At 31.0% G+C, this 18,643-nt stretch overlaps 2 protein-coding genes across 2 annotated transcripts in view; both read right to left on the minus strand.

The window, feature by feature from the left end:
- Positions 1 to 1,700: 1,700 nt before the first annotated feature.
- On the minus strand, positions 1,701 to 7,554 carry LOC111711329 (uncharacterized). Its single transcript, XM_023485662.1, has 11 exons — positions 7,494 to 7,554; positions 7,116 to 7,179; positions 6,773 to 6,805; positions 6,277 to 6,386; positions 5,405 to 5,484; positions 4,803 to 4,842; positions 3,662 to 3,723; positions 3,202 to 3,257; positions 3,072 to 3,111; positions 2,959 to 3,003; positions 1,701 to 1,730 (listed from the first exon to the last, which is right to left on the minus strand). The coding sequence occupies exons 1-11, from the start codon at positions 7,525 to 7,527 to the stop codon at positions 1,701 to 1,703; spliced, it is 594 nt and encodes a 197-aa protein (XP_023341430.1). The 5' UTR covers positions 7,528 to 7,554.
- Positions 7,555 to 13,011: 5,457 nt separating this feature from the next.
- LOC111711337 (kelch-like protein 2) overlaps positions 13,012 to 18,643 on the minus strand; it is a 47,890-nt gene continuing 42,258 nt past the window's right edge. Inside the window, exons 15-16 of the mRNA XM_023485673.1 lie at positions 15,430 to 15,508; positions 13,012 to 13,273 (exon numbers count right to left, since the gene is read on the minus strand). Coding sequence (XP_023341441.1) covers positions 13,169 to 13,273; positions 15,430 to 15,508 — 184 coding nt within the window. The 3' untranslated portion in view covers positions 13,012 to 13,168. The remainder of the gene's footprint in view (positions 13,274 to 15,429; positions 15,509 to 18,643) is intronic.

The raw sequence follows: 18,643 nt of genomic DNA on the forward strand, positions 1-18,643 counted from the left end.
CTACTCAACCAAAACCAAAATTAATGCTCTGACCCCCCGAGGTGGTGGTGGTGGTGATGCCAAGGGAGGGGGGGGGAGGGGGAATTTCTGAAAATAAAATGGAAACAAAATTGACAATAACTTCAAATGATTAAGGGCAAATGGGGCAGCAGGAAAATTGTGAGTTTGGGAGAAAATGAAGGAAGATGTGAGGATGGGGAAAATGAAGGAAGATGTTAGGATGGGGAAAAGAATAAAGATATGAGGATGAGGAAAAGGTAGAAGATGTGAGGATAGGAAAAAGGAAGAAAATGTTTGGATTGGGAAAAGGAAGAAAATGTTAGGATTGGGAAAAGGAAGAAAATGTTAGGATTGGGAAAAGAAAGAAAATGTTAGGATTGGGAAAAGGAAGAAAATGTTAGGATTGGGAAAAGGAAGAAAATGTTAGGATTGGGAAAAGAAAGAAAATGTTAGGATTGGGAAAAGGAAGAAGATGTTTGGATTGGGAAAAGGAAGAAAATGTTAGGATGGGGAAAAGGAAGAAAATGTTAGGATTGGGAAAAGGAAGAAGAATGGAAGAACTAATTGATGAATAGATTGATATAGTGAATAGATTGATGAATATATTGATATAGTGAATAGACTGATGAATAGGTTGATATAGTGAATAGACTGATGAATAGGTTGATATAGTGAATAGATTGATGAATATATTGATATAGTGAATAGACTGATGAATAGGTTGATATAGTGAATAGATTGGATGAAGATATTGATGAGAATTAGATTAAAGTGTGAGATAGGATGGATTGCAGAATACAGATTATAGATCACAGCACTTCCAGGGGCGCACCACATGGAGCTATGGAGCTGTTTTAGAACCTTCCTTNAGGAGCTCCGGGGGGGGGGGGGCAAAATTTTAACTGTAAATTCAAAACATTTGGCTTCTTGCATACTGTAAAGGTCCATTTACCTTACAAGTACTACTTTTATCTCTCCTTCAAACAAAACTAGCAGAAAAAAACAGCAAACTTATTTTTTTATGTTCTTCACTTTTCAGTTTTAAAAGTGTGGCAAGTCTATAGGGAAGGTGTGGGCACTGCCCCCCTTGCCCCCCCCCCATGTGTACCCACTTGATACTCCACGGTTTTTGTCTTTATTTATCTTTTCTTTTCTTGATTTTTTTCTTCTCTTTTCCAAGTTTTTTTTCCTAATCTTCTTCTCCTTTTATTCCCTTCTTATTTTTACCATAATTCATTCTTCTTTTCTTTTTTTAGTTTCCTTTTTCTTTGCCCTCTTTCTTCCCTCCCCTTTCATTTTTAAACATTTTATTTCTTTATTCCATCCATGTTCTGTCTTCCCTTGAATGTCTTTCCCTTTAAAAAGAAAAAGAAAGAATAGAAAAGAAAGGAAAAGATTAGATAAGAATAGAAAATAAAGGAAAAGATTAGATAAAGATAGAAAAGAAAGGAAAAGATGAGATAACGACAGATAAGAAAGGAAAAGATTAGATCAGAATAGCAAAGAAAGGAAAAGATAAAATAAGAATAGAAAAGAAGGGAAAAAATAAGATAAGAATAGAAAAGAAAGGAAAAAGAGATAAATAAGGTTAAGCAAGGAAAACACGCAAAGATGATATTATTTACCTAGAAGATCAGTAGAAAGGATGTATTGAAGGAACTGAGTAAAAGTTGGGATATCTTCAGGTTTAGGTTGAATCTTCAGTCTTTTTGGTACGCTGACTTTTCCAGCTAAAATAACAGTGATATAAGTCATTCATAATTTTATTGACTTTAAATTATTTTTACTAAGGAAAACATCTTAAATTTCATTTAAAATTCCTTTAAATTAAACAAAACAAAACATTTGTTATTTCATTACCACTCCCTTTAAATTACACAAAACAAAACATTTTTCATTTCTTTAACTCTCCCTTTAAATTAAAAAAAACAAAACATTTGTTATTTCATTAACACTCCCTTTAAATTAGACAAAACAAAACATTAATTATTTCATTAACACTCCCTTTAAATTAGACAAAACAAAACATTTGTTATTTCATTAACACTCCCTTTAAATTAGACAAAACAAAACATTTGTTATTTCATTAACACTCCCTTTAAATTAGACAAAACAAAACATTTGTTATTTCATTAACACTCCCTTTAAATTAGACAAAACAAAACATTTGTTATTTCATTAACACTCCCTTTAAATTAGACAAAACAAAACATTTGTTATTTCATTAACACTCCCTTTAAATTAGACAAAACAAAACATTTGTTATTTCATTAACACTCCCTTTAAATTAGACAAAACAAAACATTTGTTATTTCATTAACACTCCCTTTAAATTAGACAAAACAAAACATTTGTTATTTCATTAACACTCCCTTTAAATTAGACAAAACAAAACATTTGTTATTTCATTAACACTCCCTTTAAATTAGACAAAACAAAACATTTGTTATTTCATTAACACTCCCTTTAAATTAGACAAAACAAAACATTTGTTATTTCATTAACACTCCCTTTAAATTAGACAAAACAAAACATTTGTTATTTCATTAACACTCCCTTTAAATTAGACAAAACAAAACATTTGTTATTTCATTAACACTCCCTTTAAATTAGACAAAACAAAACATTTGTTATTTCATTAACACTCCCTTTAAATTAGACAAAACAAAACATTTGTTATTTCATTAACACTCCCTTTAAATTAGACAAAACAAAACATTTGTTATTTCATTAACACTCCCTTTAAATTAGACAAAACAAAACATTTGTTATTTCATTAACACTCCCTTTAAATTAGACAAAANGATATTTCATTATAAGATCTAGGATATTTCATTATAAGATCTTGAATATTACATGATAAAATCGGTCTGACGAAACGTATAGTTTTTTATTAAAGAATAATCGATTATGGATTTAATAAAAGAAAATCAATAAATAAATAAATAAGTTTTTTACCCCTTTTCTGAAAGCTCCTAAACTCCAATGTGTATTAGTAACAGCCTGCAAGTTTACAATTATAATAAAAAGTTTAAAAAATCTAAAATTCGGTTTTTATTATAATTTTTTACCTTATCGAGATAGCAGGATGCCAATCTTTCCATGGGCTCTCTGCAACAAAAAATCAAAATAAATATGACGATAATATAAAAATGGCAGTTTAAAAATATTTCTACCAAAATGTTTCAATAAATTATGAACCTGACAATCATAAACTTTGTGAAATGTTTCTCAGCAAATTTCAATTCTTCTTCATTCTGAAAAAGAATATGTTGAAAATATTTTATATTATTTTAAGAGATAGGAGGGCGAAACTTTACAGCCTTAAAGGGACTGTAAGCGTTATTTTAAGTGGCCTTACATGATGCCCTATATTCATGTTTTTAATTTTTAAAATTGTTTATTTTCAATTGTGGTTTCTCGGGCATTGCAATCTCTACATAGAGGTAGAGATGGTTCGTTTTCGAGTTGTTAAAGACGTAGAAAAATGAAAAAGATTGTTGAAAAAAAAAATAGTTTTTAGATTTTAACAATAGTTAGTGACTGTTAACGACTGTAAACAACCGCCATTTTTGTAAATTAAATTCTATCATAGTTTTCGAAACTCTAATCAATTTTTTTCGATAAGTTGAACATACCGATAGGAGACATGTTTTTCTACCTTTGGATTGAGTTTGCTCTTGAATGCATGAGGACTGGTGATGTTCCGGACAGGAAATCCATCTGGAAAAAAACATCGCATTTTTTTACCAACTTAACCCTAAAATGCTGAAGGGGGGGCATGAAATAAACCCCCACCCCCTCCCCTGAGAAATGGTTTAAAAGCATGAATATGCAATTTGGAAGTTGTATTGTGGTGAAAGAAAAGCTTTCCTTGTAAACACTGGGGGAGGGGGGGGGGGGGGGGAAGCATATATCAAATACCACATAGGGTTTTACACTAGAAATTCTCGTTTTGAATAAAATTGAAAATTCGAAACAAAAGAAAATATTAAGATTTAGGTTAAAAAATAGGAATTTTATTTTTTAGTTTTTGGATGGATACATAGGTAATATGCGAATCCAAGTCAATTTTTCTATACTTAGAGGAAGTAGAAATCCTAAAATGTTAGTTTAACGCAAGCATCACGTCTTGGTTTAAATACCAAATAGGGATGAGCAATAAATCTAAAATATGTTCGTGTACAGTGTATAGTGTATACACTTTTCTTCAACGTTCGAATGTATTTAACTATACTCCAATTATTTGAATGGTTTACAAGCAAAACCTTATATTGTATATTTCAAATATATGGCTGCGTCGTGATTGCTTTTAACAAGGAAGAGTTCACGCAAGGAAGAGTCACCACCAGGACAGAGAAGCAATCGGGGCATTTTCCGAGGAAATGGAGAAGGGGGGGGGGTGGTGAAAATGCTAAGCCCCTCCCTCTCTCAATCCAAAATTGATTTAAGGTTCTCTTCCTCAAACTAATACTAAACAAGAGTATGATTTATGGAAAGCAATAAACTAAAACCAAACCAAACCAGTGAAACAAAATGACAGTTACAAATAGTTTTGGTAAAGTCTAAAAAGCGTTCAGGTTGTTTGATTTCATAAAAAGAAAAGCTTTAGCTTTTTTATTCTCTTCAATTGTTTAAACCTCTAAAATCTTATAGTTAATGATTGTAAAACCTTTTTTCACAAATTCAAGTAATACCACAGCTTGTTTTAAAATTAAAAAACAATTAAATGATAAATCAAATTTCTAATATATTAGATGTTTAGCAATTTGAATGACTTAATGTTAAGATTAAACACTTACCCAGAAAAAGTAGTGCCTTGTTGAAAGAGGTTGATGCAACCTTAAGCAAATTATTTATTTTTTAATCTGATTTTTAAGCTTGCTTATCCATATGTTTGTGTCCAATAAACGTCAAACCAGCTGAACCGATCGAGCCCAAATTTTTCGTGGCAACTAAGGGAAAAAAATATTCAGAAAAAATGTCGACATCTATTATTTTTAGCGCCAATTTAAATTGAAAATCCACGAAAAATTAAATTTACAATAACGAAGATTAATGGCACCGGCCTTGAAAAGAAACATTTAAATACCGAATTTGTTGGTTAAAAAGGAGGAACGAAGCGCTCTAGACAACTAATAACATAGAAGTATGTATTTGAAAGTAGAAATGAGCGATATTTAAAGGTCAAAATCTACAGTAAATGAACTGTATAACAAAATAACATTGATAAAGAAACCGTTAAAAAAATCAATGTTTAGCAAAAAAAAAAAAATATTAAATTACATTCATCATTGATGAGGTTGCGTAGAGGACATGCCAATCTATAAAGGAAGGTTCATACCTACATTCTCTTCAACGAGAACTATATCAAAGTTTTAAAAAAAATTATTAAAAAAAATTCCTTATTGATGAGGCAGCCCATTGTTCTGTGTGGGCGGGATAATGAGAACTGATCTAGGGATATTCTTTCAACAAAATGAACTGAAAAAAATATTAATCATTCTGAGGCCGAATTTAAAGAGGTTAAGCCGCGGCTTAAATTTGAGACGCGGCTCAAACATGGTTGGTTCCATTTAAAATTATATTCAATGTTTCAAGATTTACGCCGGCGCTCAGTTGAAACCAGGTTTTGGTGGATTTAAGACGCGGCTCAAATTCATTAGATTCGGACACTGCATTTGCAAAATTTTTGCAATTAAAAAAGCATTATTTTTGAGTTATCATTTAAATTTTCCCTCTTTATTTCGAATCTAACGTTATCTATATAATAAAACAAGAAATTCGTATATATGTTCCCTCTAGTCGGTCAAACAGCTGGACAAAATTGGCTGACATTTTTTTGACACTCATGGGTAGCCTGCAGGGTAACATAGGCAAAAGAAAAATTTAAATGTTTTTTTTTCAACTTTTTTTTCTCGGGCAACGCCGGGCCCTTTAGCTAGTTACATTTATACATATATATATATATATTAAGATTTTTCTTATCTCTTCTAAGGTTTAAATCTTTGAGTATTTGATCTTGACAAATTTAAAGTTGAAAATATTAAGGATAAAGATTGCAAAGCTTAAATTACATGATTATATTGTCAGAATATATTTTATATTTTATATTTTATATTTTATAATTATATTTTATATTTTATATTTTATACTTTATATTTTATATTTTGTATGTGATAAATAATATATTTTATATTTTATATTGATAAATCATATATTTTCTGAAGCATTTTAAAAATAAAAGAAAAAGTTCAAAAGAAAAGTTTATTTCACCTTTATCCATTTTAGTTTGTTTGTTAATATAGTCTGTAATAGAACTGGAAGATGTGATTAATGATACATTAAACTTTTCACAAACACGCTCAACCCTTTCTCCTCGCAACCTAGGAACAAAATGTCAAAAAAGAATCAATTTTAATTTCTAATTTTCAGAATTAAAAAAGATTAGAATATGCATTGATAAGAATGTGAATGTAAAAAATCATTTTCTGAAATCATAAAAAATATTTTTACACTAAAAAACTGATTGAATATAAAAAGAACATTTGTATATATCACAGACGTAAAAATTAAAAACATTGCAGATGGCTGAAAAATTATTATACAATTGCAAAATGGCTTCTTGTCTGTAGCCAGCCTTTATTTAAGTTTAAAAAACACCAGGATATATAGATATACAAAATTAAGATTAAAGAAGTATTATAATCTGCACCAAACATAATATTGACATATGGCCATTTGTGTCATAAAATCAAAAAAATGTAATCACCTGAACAGATTTTCTCTTTTCTTCATCCAACTCCTTTAATCAACAAAATAGAGCCATAACAAATAAAGATTTTTAATGGTGTTTTTCATATTAAGTAGTTAAAGATTGATTGTATGTCATATTATAACTCATGAACCCATTGACCGATTTGCCTCCAATTTTGATCGAAAAATGTTCTCAACATATGGCTTAAAAGTTTAAAGTTGAGTGGGTTGATTTTTATTTGGAAAAAGTTTCTCAAGCTAGTAAAATATATTTCCTAAAATATTTTAATCTCTGGCAACTTTTCCAATTTTACTTATTACGACAGAAACAAAATAAATTTTAATGTCTAATTATTTCCCTTAATGAATAAACATCTTCCTCAGATTTAGATAAAGACGATATCTCCGATTCCTCTGGTTCTCCTATGAGGAAAAAAATGGTTTTCTTGAAAGATCTTTTTTTATGTAATTTTAAAACAGTTTGTAGTAAGTATACATGTACAAGCAACATTGCCGACATTTTATGTTTTATTTCAATATTTTTAAAATTTATGTTATCCATGGCCAAAAGACTAATTTTTTTGGGACTCAAAAATCAGTAAAATGTATATTATTTGTTGAAATATTAACGAATTTTTACGATTTTAACATTTTTGAATTCAGTGTTTTAATTGTACGGATCTTTTAAAACCAATGTCAACTCCGGATCCTAAGCAAAGTTAACAATATGATTTTACCTTTATCGGTTGAGAAATCCATTATTTGAAGCATTCCTCTTACAGTCCTCTAGAAGTAGATAGAAATAGATTTGGTTCGTTGATAAAACAACTTTTCATAAAACCGTATTTTGTTAAAATTAAGACGTTCATTAAAATTTNCTTTTTATTTTACATTTTTGTACAGGAGAAAAGTTGTTCTAAAATTGCTTTGATAGCGCTTCGCACCCCACCGTCAAAATTTGATTTTACTCTTTATGATTGAATACGAGCATTCTCTTTCCTAATCCTAGCGTCACTTTAAACATATTCGCCCAAAAAGTTGCCCAGTTTATGAAATAAAACGGCACGTTTGCTCTCCCTGTAAAAAACCCGATTAAAAGTTCGAATATTGATTATTATAATCTAACTTAACGGATCAGGACAAATGAGGACAAATGAGGACAAATTGACAAATGCTGGGAACTAGTAAGTCAGATACAGAGATTGTTGAGAGATACTGTTTCACTTTTTTTTAAATCACTCATTTTTTCCAGAATTTCATTCTCAAAGTTGTAACCATGGTAGGCGTTGGGTAGACGGAAGTTGACTGAAGATGGTTTAGATTTTTCAATCTTGCGCGACGACGCGCAGATGTTTTGTTTAGCGGAGTTCCGCCCTGCATTCACAGTCGGAGAAGATTTAGCGGACTCAGTTCAGCAATGCTGATTTCAAATGTCGTCTTTTTCAGGAATAAAATCTTGGTTTTTACTTTGTCAGCATCAACAAAATTTATATTGATATTAAATAGAATAAAGCAAGGGGGGGCACACTATCTGAGACAAAAAAGAACAAGAAGGAAAAAGGAAACAAAAAAACCAAAGAAAGAAGAAAAAAGGGGAGAATATAGGCATAAAATCTAATTTTTGTTACCAATATTATGTGTAAGGAATTAAAAAATCAAAAAACTTTTTGTACAAACCTCGTCTTTGCATCAAAATAAAAAAACTGAAGGTATAAGATGTAGAGATTTGAGTTAAACTATAAATAAACTAGAAATTCAAGGCGCTTCGCGCCCTTCTTTCTAGCCTTAGAGGGAGCTTCGCGCCCATCTCCTAAATTAATTGTGAACATGTTCTCTTTGTGTACATCGTAAAACAAAACAAAAATAATTTTCACAAAAAATTTCGCCTTAGAGGGCGCTTCGCGCCCATCGTCTAAATTAGTTGTGAACATGTTCTCTTTGTGTACATCGTAAAACAAAACAAAAATACTTCGCGGATTTTCACAAAAAATTTCGTGGATTTTCAAAATTTTTAAAAATTTAATGACGATCGATTTTTGATAGGGACAAATATTTGAAATTTTGATTTTTCATAAACCTTCCCTGGGGTCCCTAGATGTCCCACAAAAAGTTTGGGCCCGATCGGTTCAGCCGTTTTGACGTTTATTGGATACAAACAAACAAACAAACAGACAAACACCAAAACAGACAAGCCAAATTTAAATTGTTTATTAGAATCATTAATCTAATTAAAGAAGGGAAAGGATAAGCTTCTTAAAATAAAACAAAATAATACATTTCACAAGACAGGATAGAAATACAAATTGACAAGTAATTCATCTCAAAAAACACTCAATTATTCTTTAATTTGAAGAAAAAATAATTCTCTACACAAAAATGATGACAAAAATTAGATTCTATGCAAATTTTCTCCCTTTTTTTCCTTCCTTTTTTCTTTAATTTTTCGTTCCTTGCTTTTTATTTTTTTCATTTTCTTCTATTTCTGTCTCAAGTAAATCAAAATGGTAATTTCTTTTCGTATCAAGTACCCAACAATTTGTTTGATTTAAGATATTCATCTTAAAAACGCTTACCCAGCATACACAGCATGTGTAAGGATTATCCTGAAAACATGAAACAATGCTTCCACAAAAAATTGCGCTTTTTTCTTGACGATATCTTCAACTTGAGCTAGGAAACCTATATTGTGGCAGAAAGCGTTTTGGGACCACAGACTTTTTGTTAATAATAATAATAATATCAGAGAATACGTGAGTTTATATTTCATACTTTTTATAGTTCTAAGATTATGGTTCTTCTCCTCTCGGCTCTATTCACAGACTTTTTGTTAAGATTAGCTTTGTGGAAAAACATTTTGCAACCAGGGATGTTATTATAGGGTTTCCACCGAACGAAATGCGAAAAAGTCCGAAATTTTCGGTAAATATTTTTTTTTCGTTGGAAACCCTAGATGTGATAAAAAGGATAAAAGTGTTTTCTTTTTTCTTCAAAAAATGTAGAAATGATTCAGGTTCTAGTAACAACTCACTAAGTGCAAGATGTTAAAAATAAAAAAGGGAAAATGTATTTTTGTAACAATTATTTGAATTTAATTACAAATATCACTTTATTTTCTAAATTGACAAAAAAAAAGAACTTAATGTATGAATACATGTTTCAATTTAATAAACTAACTTCAGTGTAAATTGTGTTTAGAGTACGTCCAATAAGGTTCTTAATGGTATAACCAAACATAAAATCTATGTGAAATTTCTCATGTAAGGCTTTAGCCATATGAAGTGGGATGGCTGACTAATATTTTTCAGAATAAGATGATGAAGTTCCATTTCTAAATGCGTGAGAATGAAGAACAGGCGGCTCCTCTTTAATAATACCATGCTGTATCAGCTCCTTAATTATGTCTTTGCTATCCTCATCAATAGAGTCAGTTTTGGCAATATATGTAATGTAAACTTTATATGACAGGGGTGCAGAGCAGAAAATAAGGAATCCAGTGAACATCATATTTTGAGATATCAGTCTCCACCAAGTACAATTGTTCCTTAAACGTGGGCTCAGTTTCATAAACTGCTTCCTTTGGAGTGGATACAAAACGCCCAAAAACAAAATGTCCAATAACAAAACACCCAAAATTACACATCACCCAAAAACAAAACGTCCAATGTTACAAATCGTCCAAAAACAAAACACCCAAATAACAAAACACCCAAGATAACAAAAAGCCCAAATTTACAAAATGTCAAAAGTTACAAAATGTCCAAAATTACAAAATGCCCAAAATTACAAAATGTCCAAGTTTAATAAATATCCAAAGTTACAACTTTTTGGTTCTTTTGAACTATTGTCATGTTCATTTGACCTGGTCTACAACATTATTGACAAGGTCTTGAACATTGATGCAACTTTTCATAGCTGCCTGTATCTGTATGGGGGTTAAAAATCCTTACTAACAAACTAACTACTAAGTTACAAAATGTTGTCTTGTATTGTATGTTGTCATTGTTTAAAAATGTCTTGTATTGATTAATAAATGTAGTAAATAACATTTTGTATCTTAGTAACTTGCATACTAAGTATCTTGTATCTTGGTATCTTAGTAAGTAGGGATTTTTGATTTTTTATGTTTAAAAATAAAAATACTAGTTTTCAAGTTGTAATTAAACATTTTATTATTTTGACATTTTTAATATTTTGAACTTTTTGTAATTTTGGATTTTGGGACATTTTGTAATTTGGACATTTTGTAACTTTGGATATATTGTAACTTTGGACATTTTTTATCTTTGGACATTTTGTAACTTTGGATATTTTGTAACTTTGAATATATTGTAACTTTGGAAATTTTGTAAGTTTGGACGTTTTGTAAGTTTGGAAATTTTGTTATTTGGGCTTTTTGTTGCTTTGGACATTTTGTAACTTTGGACATTTTGAAATCTTGGGTGTTTTGTTTTTAGGTGTTATGTTTTGGGTGTTTTGTTATTGGACATTTTGTTCTTGGGCTTTTAGTATCCACTCTGAAATGAGCATGCTCAATACATCAAAATGTGCCTGTGTAAAATAGGAGGTTTATTTAAAAAATAACTATGAATGTCATTCTACATATATGGAAAATACATTTACAGTTCTTGGACTCCAAGGATAGAAGGAGGATAGAAGGAGGATAGAAGGAGGAAAAAAGGAGGATAGAAGGAGGATAGAAGGAGGATATAAGACGGATAGAAGTAGGGTAGAAGGAGGATAAAAGGAGGATAGAGTGAGGACAGAAGGAGGATAGAAGGAGGATTGAAGGAGGATAGATGATGGATACATGGAGGACAGAAGGAAGATAGTTTGGTGGAAATTTCTGTGGGAAAAATCTTAATATTTCGGGGGTAAATTTTATTTTTGGGGCAACTTATTTAATTTGGGGAAATCTTGAATCATTTGTGTTTGAGGCAAAATTTATTTTGGAGGTCTTTTTCAGTTTGGTCAATTTTGTGTATGGTTTGCTGATATATGTTNAAGAATGTGTGAGTGTAATTTTTGAAATCCAAATTTCAGGTCAGTTTTTAAAGAAAGGGAAAAAAAGAATCTGAGCTTATATCAAAAAATGTTATTGTTAAATTTGAGTTTGCTTACAGGGGGGGGGGCAAGCTTTCTTTAGGGTGGGGATTGACCCCCCTTAGCCAGGCTAAGGGGGTGGGGCCTTGCGCCCCCCCCCCCTTAGTTGCGCGCCCTGGAGAGGAGGATAAATAGGATATAAATTCAATCTAGTAGTGTAGTTGGTGTACGGGGCGCGCACACTGCTGAATATGGACCATCAGGTTTCAATTAAAAACGCCTCAAATTTTTCTTTGGATTATGTTTATATGCAGGAAGAATGAGTTATATTCTCAAATTTCAGAAAATGCCACCTAGGGAATTTTGAGCAAATCTATTTTTTTAGAAATTGTGGAAATCAAGTGCATTCACAGGTCTTTAATTAAACAAAAATTTCATTTCAAGACTTTAATCTGCTTCTTCTGGATTTTTTGACAATATTTTTTTAACAGTATATGACATGGTCTCCAAATTTTATTATTTTTCTTTAACAGTCATGAAACTTACTGTAGAAAAAAATCAAACCCCTAAGTCAAAATATATACGGCCCGAAAAAGTTTTTTTTGATGTCATTTTTATTGATTTTACTTCAAAAAGTCTTTTTTTAGGCAGTAATTGGGCAATTATACAGTTCACTTAAGGCTTTGATTTTTTTGCTAAAACATGTCTTATGACTATTATGGAAAATTTTTTTCGCAAATAAAGTTATATTTTTGCGAAACACTAATATGTCATGTGCCCAATGGAATAATTCCACCCTATCCTTATCACACATATTAGATTGTTTAGAAAATTAAAAATATTTGTTCAAATATTAAATTTTTAGATTGAATTCTTCAGGGTGTGTTTAGACATTTTTTAAATTCCCTTAGAAATCATTGCACTAACTAATGTACATACTAATTGCATCAATCAAACCTTAACGAAAAATCATGTTTTGTTACTTTTAATCAAGCATGTAAACGCAGTATGGGGCATGTTGCGTCCCCTTTTCTTTTTAGTAACAATTCTAGCTTTATATAGTGTTTTTTTTCCCCAGGAAACATAATTTATACCGATTATAAAGCCTACATTTTTTCTTTTAACATCATGAGGCAAAAATTTTCAATTTCAACTAGCCATAAATCTTTTTTGAGGTCATGTGATCTTTATTTGCCAAACAAATGTTAAGTCAGGTCGGGTTTGCAGTGTGATTTTTATTGGATACTTACATACTATTACTTACAAACAAACAAAGCAATATATATATATATACATATATATATATATAATTAAAAGCAAAATTGTTCTCTCTGATGTCGTCAAAAGGTATTTAAAATTAAAGCAATCCTTGTCACACCACTCCGTCTGGAACTGCGACTACAGCACCCTCATTTCCAGCCTTTACTGCAGGGATCACCCATTTCCAAGTCAGGGTTGTTGTATCTAATTCTTCCACCTTGAAAATGCATTAGTGGAACGTCATCTATTTAATGTTTTGAAATAAAAATTTAATATAACAGTCCCATGAGTCTGCTTAATTTGAGAGTTGAGAGGTATCATATTTGAACCAATGTGCAGTATTCATAGAGACTCATTTTAAGATTTACTTGATATACCAATCAGATGTTTTCAAGATGAATAATGTTGCATTATGAGAGTAAACTTTTGTAAAACTTTACCCGAAGAGATGGTCTACAAAAGGATTGTTTTTTACGATTATTTAACAACCTGCAGACAAAATTTATAATTAATAATAAAAAACTTATTCCAGGAACTAATGCTGTCAGGAACATATTTCTCATTAGAAATTATCTAAAAAAGCCCTGGCAGAATCAATCTTTCATAATCATGTTTAACTTTGCTGTTTATATAAATTCATTTGCAAATTTCTTCAAATGTTTTCTTCGTAATTAAAACAAAGAAAAAGTGCAACAGCGTTTAAAGTGGAAAGAATTAAAATTAACCTGCAAGATTTTAAAATTAATTATAATAAGATATGTTCATGATATTGAGTAAATTTTTTTTTCAACTTGCAATATTGTTTGTAAAATAATTTTAGTACTTTATCGGAGTTATTTAATAGTTGTGAATCAGCATTTCTTTTTTTGGACCATATCTGGTAAAAATTTTGACATGTAAACCAATGAGGATTCACAATTGTAAATAGTATAGTACAGTTTAATGCTCCCAAGGGAGATATGTTTGTAGCCTGACAACCCAACCTAAGCCAAGCGCCAAAGGGTTAAACCCTTGATATGTTTGTAGCCTCACAACCCAACCCAAGCCAGGCACCAAAGGGTTAAACCCTTGATATTTTTATAGCCTGACAATCCAACAAGCCAAGCCCCAAAGGACATTGAACCCTTATTAAGTTTAGCTGCACTTGGTACAGCTATAGAGGGCAGAGCTAGACACAAATCCATGCCGTAGAAAGGGATTCTAAAAGTACTCTAAGCTGAGGTAGAAAGGAGTTTGATAGGCCATTTTGTGCCCAAGATCAAGCCAGTTATCATCAAGTATCTAATCAGAAGAGTCTGATAGAAATATATTCACTCTGGCAAATGTTGTGTTGTTAAGATCCAATATATTATTTGACCTACCGTTTATATAGTTACCATGTGTAAACAAGCCCTGGACAACCCAATCCCATTCATCGAAGCAGAACCGATTAGGCTAGAGGCGGCGCTGACAACAGTGGATACCTCCTTGCAGCAAAGCAGGCTGAAGGATCTCAATTAAGCATCTCCAAGTACAGGAATCATGTAGCAAAAAGCGCGTAAACACGATATTTAGTAAACTTGCAGTACTTCATAACTCATAAATGATTAGATGTTTTAAGCTTAGACAAAATGATATCATTCATTGAAACTACAAAATAAAGATCAGTTGAATGAGACTCTGCTTTTGATTAAGTTATCAGAAGTTTAAGTAAGCTTGAAAGAAAGATTTGGTACTCCTTGAATTATACAAGTTGCAAAATTGCCTGTGTAGCAATTTCATCGGACTGGGGTGTCCTTTAGAATCAGGGAGTTAAGCCTGGTTTAGATTTGGACTGTGTGTCCTTTAGAACTCGGGAGTTAAGCCTGGTTGAGATTTAGACTGTGTGTCCTTTAGAACTCGGGAGTTAAGCCTGGATGAGATTTGGACTGTGTGTCCTTTAGAACTCAGGAGTTAAGCCTGGATGAGATTTGGACTTTCTGTCCTTTAGAACTCAGGAGTTAAGCCTGGTTGAGAATTTGGCCTGTGTGTCATTTAGTGCCTTGGAGTTAATCCTGGTAGAGGTATTTCCTAAGTGGCCTTTAAAATCTGAGAAGTTAGACCTTGAAGATCTCGGTAACAAGTAGACATGTTGTACCCCAGATCAAGCCAGTAATCTTAAAGTATCGAATCAGTTTGAATAATTAGCATGTAAATAGTTTTGTGCGCAAACATATTGTTATTCCACTCAATCTTGGCCTTTTACTTTGAGTTCTTTTTCAAGCTTATAATAAACAAAATCAAGATCTTACTTAGCTTGTACTTTTGCACTCATGGTTCAAATATGTTACCTAGCAGGTCTCTTTCTTTAAGCCAGAAAATCATTCTAATATATAACCCTAAATTGTGTATTACTTGTTTATCCATGGTGGACAATTCCCAGCCTCCAACAATGAAAACACCACTTGCTGTTGTGACTATATGGCCAGCAACTCTAAAGAAAAAAAACATGGCTAGCAGGTATAGTTCTGTTATCATTAAGCGAAATTTAAAGATTAAATAAAAGTGCATTTAAGTTAATTAACACTGTCATTTAGTGGCTTAAAAATGTTAAAAGTGATCCATTTCAAACCAAACAGTAACTAGGGTTGTTGATCCACTTTGAAAACAATCAAAAAACTATCGTTTTTGTTTTGTTTTTGATCGGTTTTTGTTTTGTTTTTTAATAGTTTTTAAAAATGATCTTTTCTTTTTCGGAAAAAACGATGATTTTCAAAAACGACCCCTCACTTTGAACTTTTCAAAAACAAATAACAACCCATTAATTAATGATTACAAAATGTTAAGAAACTAAACATTTTAGTTTATATCTTTAACATTAAATATCTTGAAGGTGTAAACTTTTAATGATTAATATTCACAAAGTGATATTTTAAGTCTACACAATTTTCAACCATGTTAATGTGTTCACAATAACACAAAAGTCCCTTCCTTTATATATCTTAAAGATGGATATTCCAAAAAGGAGTTGTTGAGAAATACAATGCAAAATTCAATTTGAAACTTTTTTTTACTTTGCTCATGCTTGTTTTAATCTGAAAAATTTGTGTCAGTTGAAATATTTCATCTTACTTCAAAAAAAAACCTTTTAAACTTTATTTAGTTGAGTTGTTTCCTCTTCTTTTAGAGGCGTTTCCGCATAATTTTGAGGCATTTCCGTGTTCCAAAAAGCTTTAAAACTATATTTAGTTGAGGTGTTTCCTTTTTTTTTTGAAGTGTTTCCGTTTTTCAAAAATCTTTAAAAATCTTTATTTATTTGAGGTGTTTCCTTTTTTATTTTAAGCGTTTCCGTTTACCAAAGAACTTCTAAAAGTTAATTTAGTTGAGGCGTTTCTTCTGTTATTTGTACAAGCAGGGGTGTACAAGAGCTTTAGTGTAGGGGGAATGCCTTCATTTTTTGTGTGCACACCCAGAAAAGATTTTGTGCGAGGCCCCCTAAAAATCCCTATTTTTACTAAATTACTGATAAGTTTTTTATCTGTATTAAAGAACCCGTATATCTTTTATACATAGGCTTTGCTTGCTTTAACACATATATTTGTTATATATATATATATACATGTATCAGAGGAGCAAAGGAAATGAGATTTTGTCAAAAACTCCAAAATTATAATCCCTATATGGTATAGTTTAATATTTTAAACTATGATTTCTATGAGCTATGAAAAAGCCTAAGTTAGAAATTTTTGAAAAATATTTCTCCCTTTCAAAACTAATTAATCTCCTCCCAGAAAAACTATTTTTATGGTTTAAATTGCTGAATTTTTGTGTAAAAACTAAAAATAATTAAAAAGGATTGCCTTGTGATGTACAATTTATCTTTTCTTTTATTATTACCAAAATTATTTTTTACAGAAATTATGTTTGTTTAATCGGAGTGCCATAAAAATGTCTTATCACTGTACATTTTATTTTTGAAGACTGCTGCATCTTTATAGCACTTTTTTGCAGGAGACCACATTTCGATTTAAGTTTGATTTCAAACAAGTTATTTAATAGTTTCTCTCTGATTCCATGTTGGTAAAAATCAAAATTGAAATCGAATGTCATCATCAATGTATTAAAATTTATGACAATGACCTAAAAATTTTGTAAAATAGTTGTATTTTAATTCTACCCTTCTTCACATATGCAAATTATAAACAGCTGATATAAAATTACTTTTTATGTTTTAAAGGTTCATATGATCTGTGAAAATTTAAGATAATATATCAACTGATCAGGGTAGGGTTTCCAGTGTAATAGATTATTCACTTACGCGAAATTACATGCAGTTACTCGAAACAATTTTCATTTTGTGTAATTTTGCAGGATTACGCTTAATTGGCGAAACTTTAATTTTGCGAAATTACGACGTAATTTCGTGCAATTTCTAGAGCGTTATTTTGCAAAACTTTGTGATAGTTACTTGTAATTGGCGAAATTATGCCGTAGTTTCAGGCAATTTTTACATAAGTAATTTCACAAAATTTTGCAATAATTACGTCAAGTTAGCGAAACTTTCATACAAACCAGCCTACAGGAGAACATTTTAACCTTTCTGGAGATGAACTCTACCATTTAAAAGTTTGCGTACTGGAGAAGGTTTGAGACCTTGGGAGAAGTTTACTTGATGTACAAGAATCTAATACAGGGTGTCCCACGAAACATGACAGTTGATAAATAGATTAGAATGTCTTCTTCAATAACTTGTTAAGTTGTTTAATACCAAAGACAATAATAAAAATATTATATATAAGTCATAAAAGTAAAATTAGTGTCAAAGTAAAATATATTTGAGCAAAAGATTTTTTAAACAAAATGAACTGCAAACAGTATTTAATATCTTATATTGTTACGCGAGCTCACGCTGCGTACAAATTCTATGAATTGCCCCTGTTCTACCATTATTTATCCCTGTATTCTGATGATTGTTGCTGAGGGAAAGAAGCTGAAACTGAAGCTGTTTTTTACCAACAAATTGTTTATTGTTTTGAGCATGCGCTAAAACTTATGTGTTGAATCAGTTTACCAGCATATGTAATAGAAAGTAGTTAGATATATATCTTTTATGCTATTTTATGGTGCTAGTATCGGAGGACTATTGTGGTAAATATGTTTATTTGATTAATAAACTCTTTTTTGTGTGTTTTGTATGATAAATTCACGTTCTTTTAGCTTCGATTACAGTTTTTAATGCCTGAATAGTATGATAGGATGATTTATATATTGGATGAATATGGATGTATTGTACTATTCAAAGCTTTTATGTAGTCTAAAAAATATATTTATTGGCAGACTGAAGCATCGAGCCTTAATAAAACTTGAAGCTAACCTGTCTTTGATTTACTATGAGAAGGAGCAAGAGTAGAGGAGCTTAGGGTCAGGCCCAACTAAATATGGCACGGTAGTAACCCATTTATCTTTAGGACTTCAGGAAAATCGCCATAGTTGCATAACATTCAGTCTCAATTCCTTTTAAGGCACCAACTGATTGTTTAGCCCTTAAATTGAATTGAATTTCTAACTTATTTTCTCCTCCCCGTCGTATTTGCCAAGCTGGAATTTTATGCCGGGTGAGTGAGTGAAA

The sequence above is a fragment of the Eurytemora carolleeae genome, unplaced genomic scaffold (genome assembly GCF_000591075.1).
Source record: "Eurytemora carolleeae unplaced genomic scaffold, Eaff_2.0 scaffold1153, whole genome shotgun sequence".
NCBI lineage: Eukaryota > Metazoa > Arthropoda > Copepoda > Calanoida > Temoridae > Eurytemora > Eurytemora carolleeae.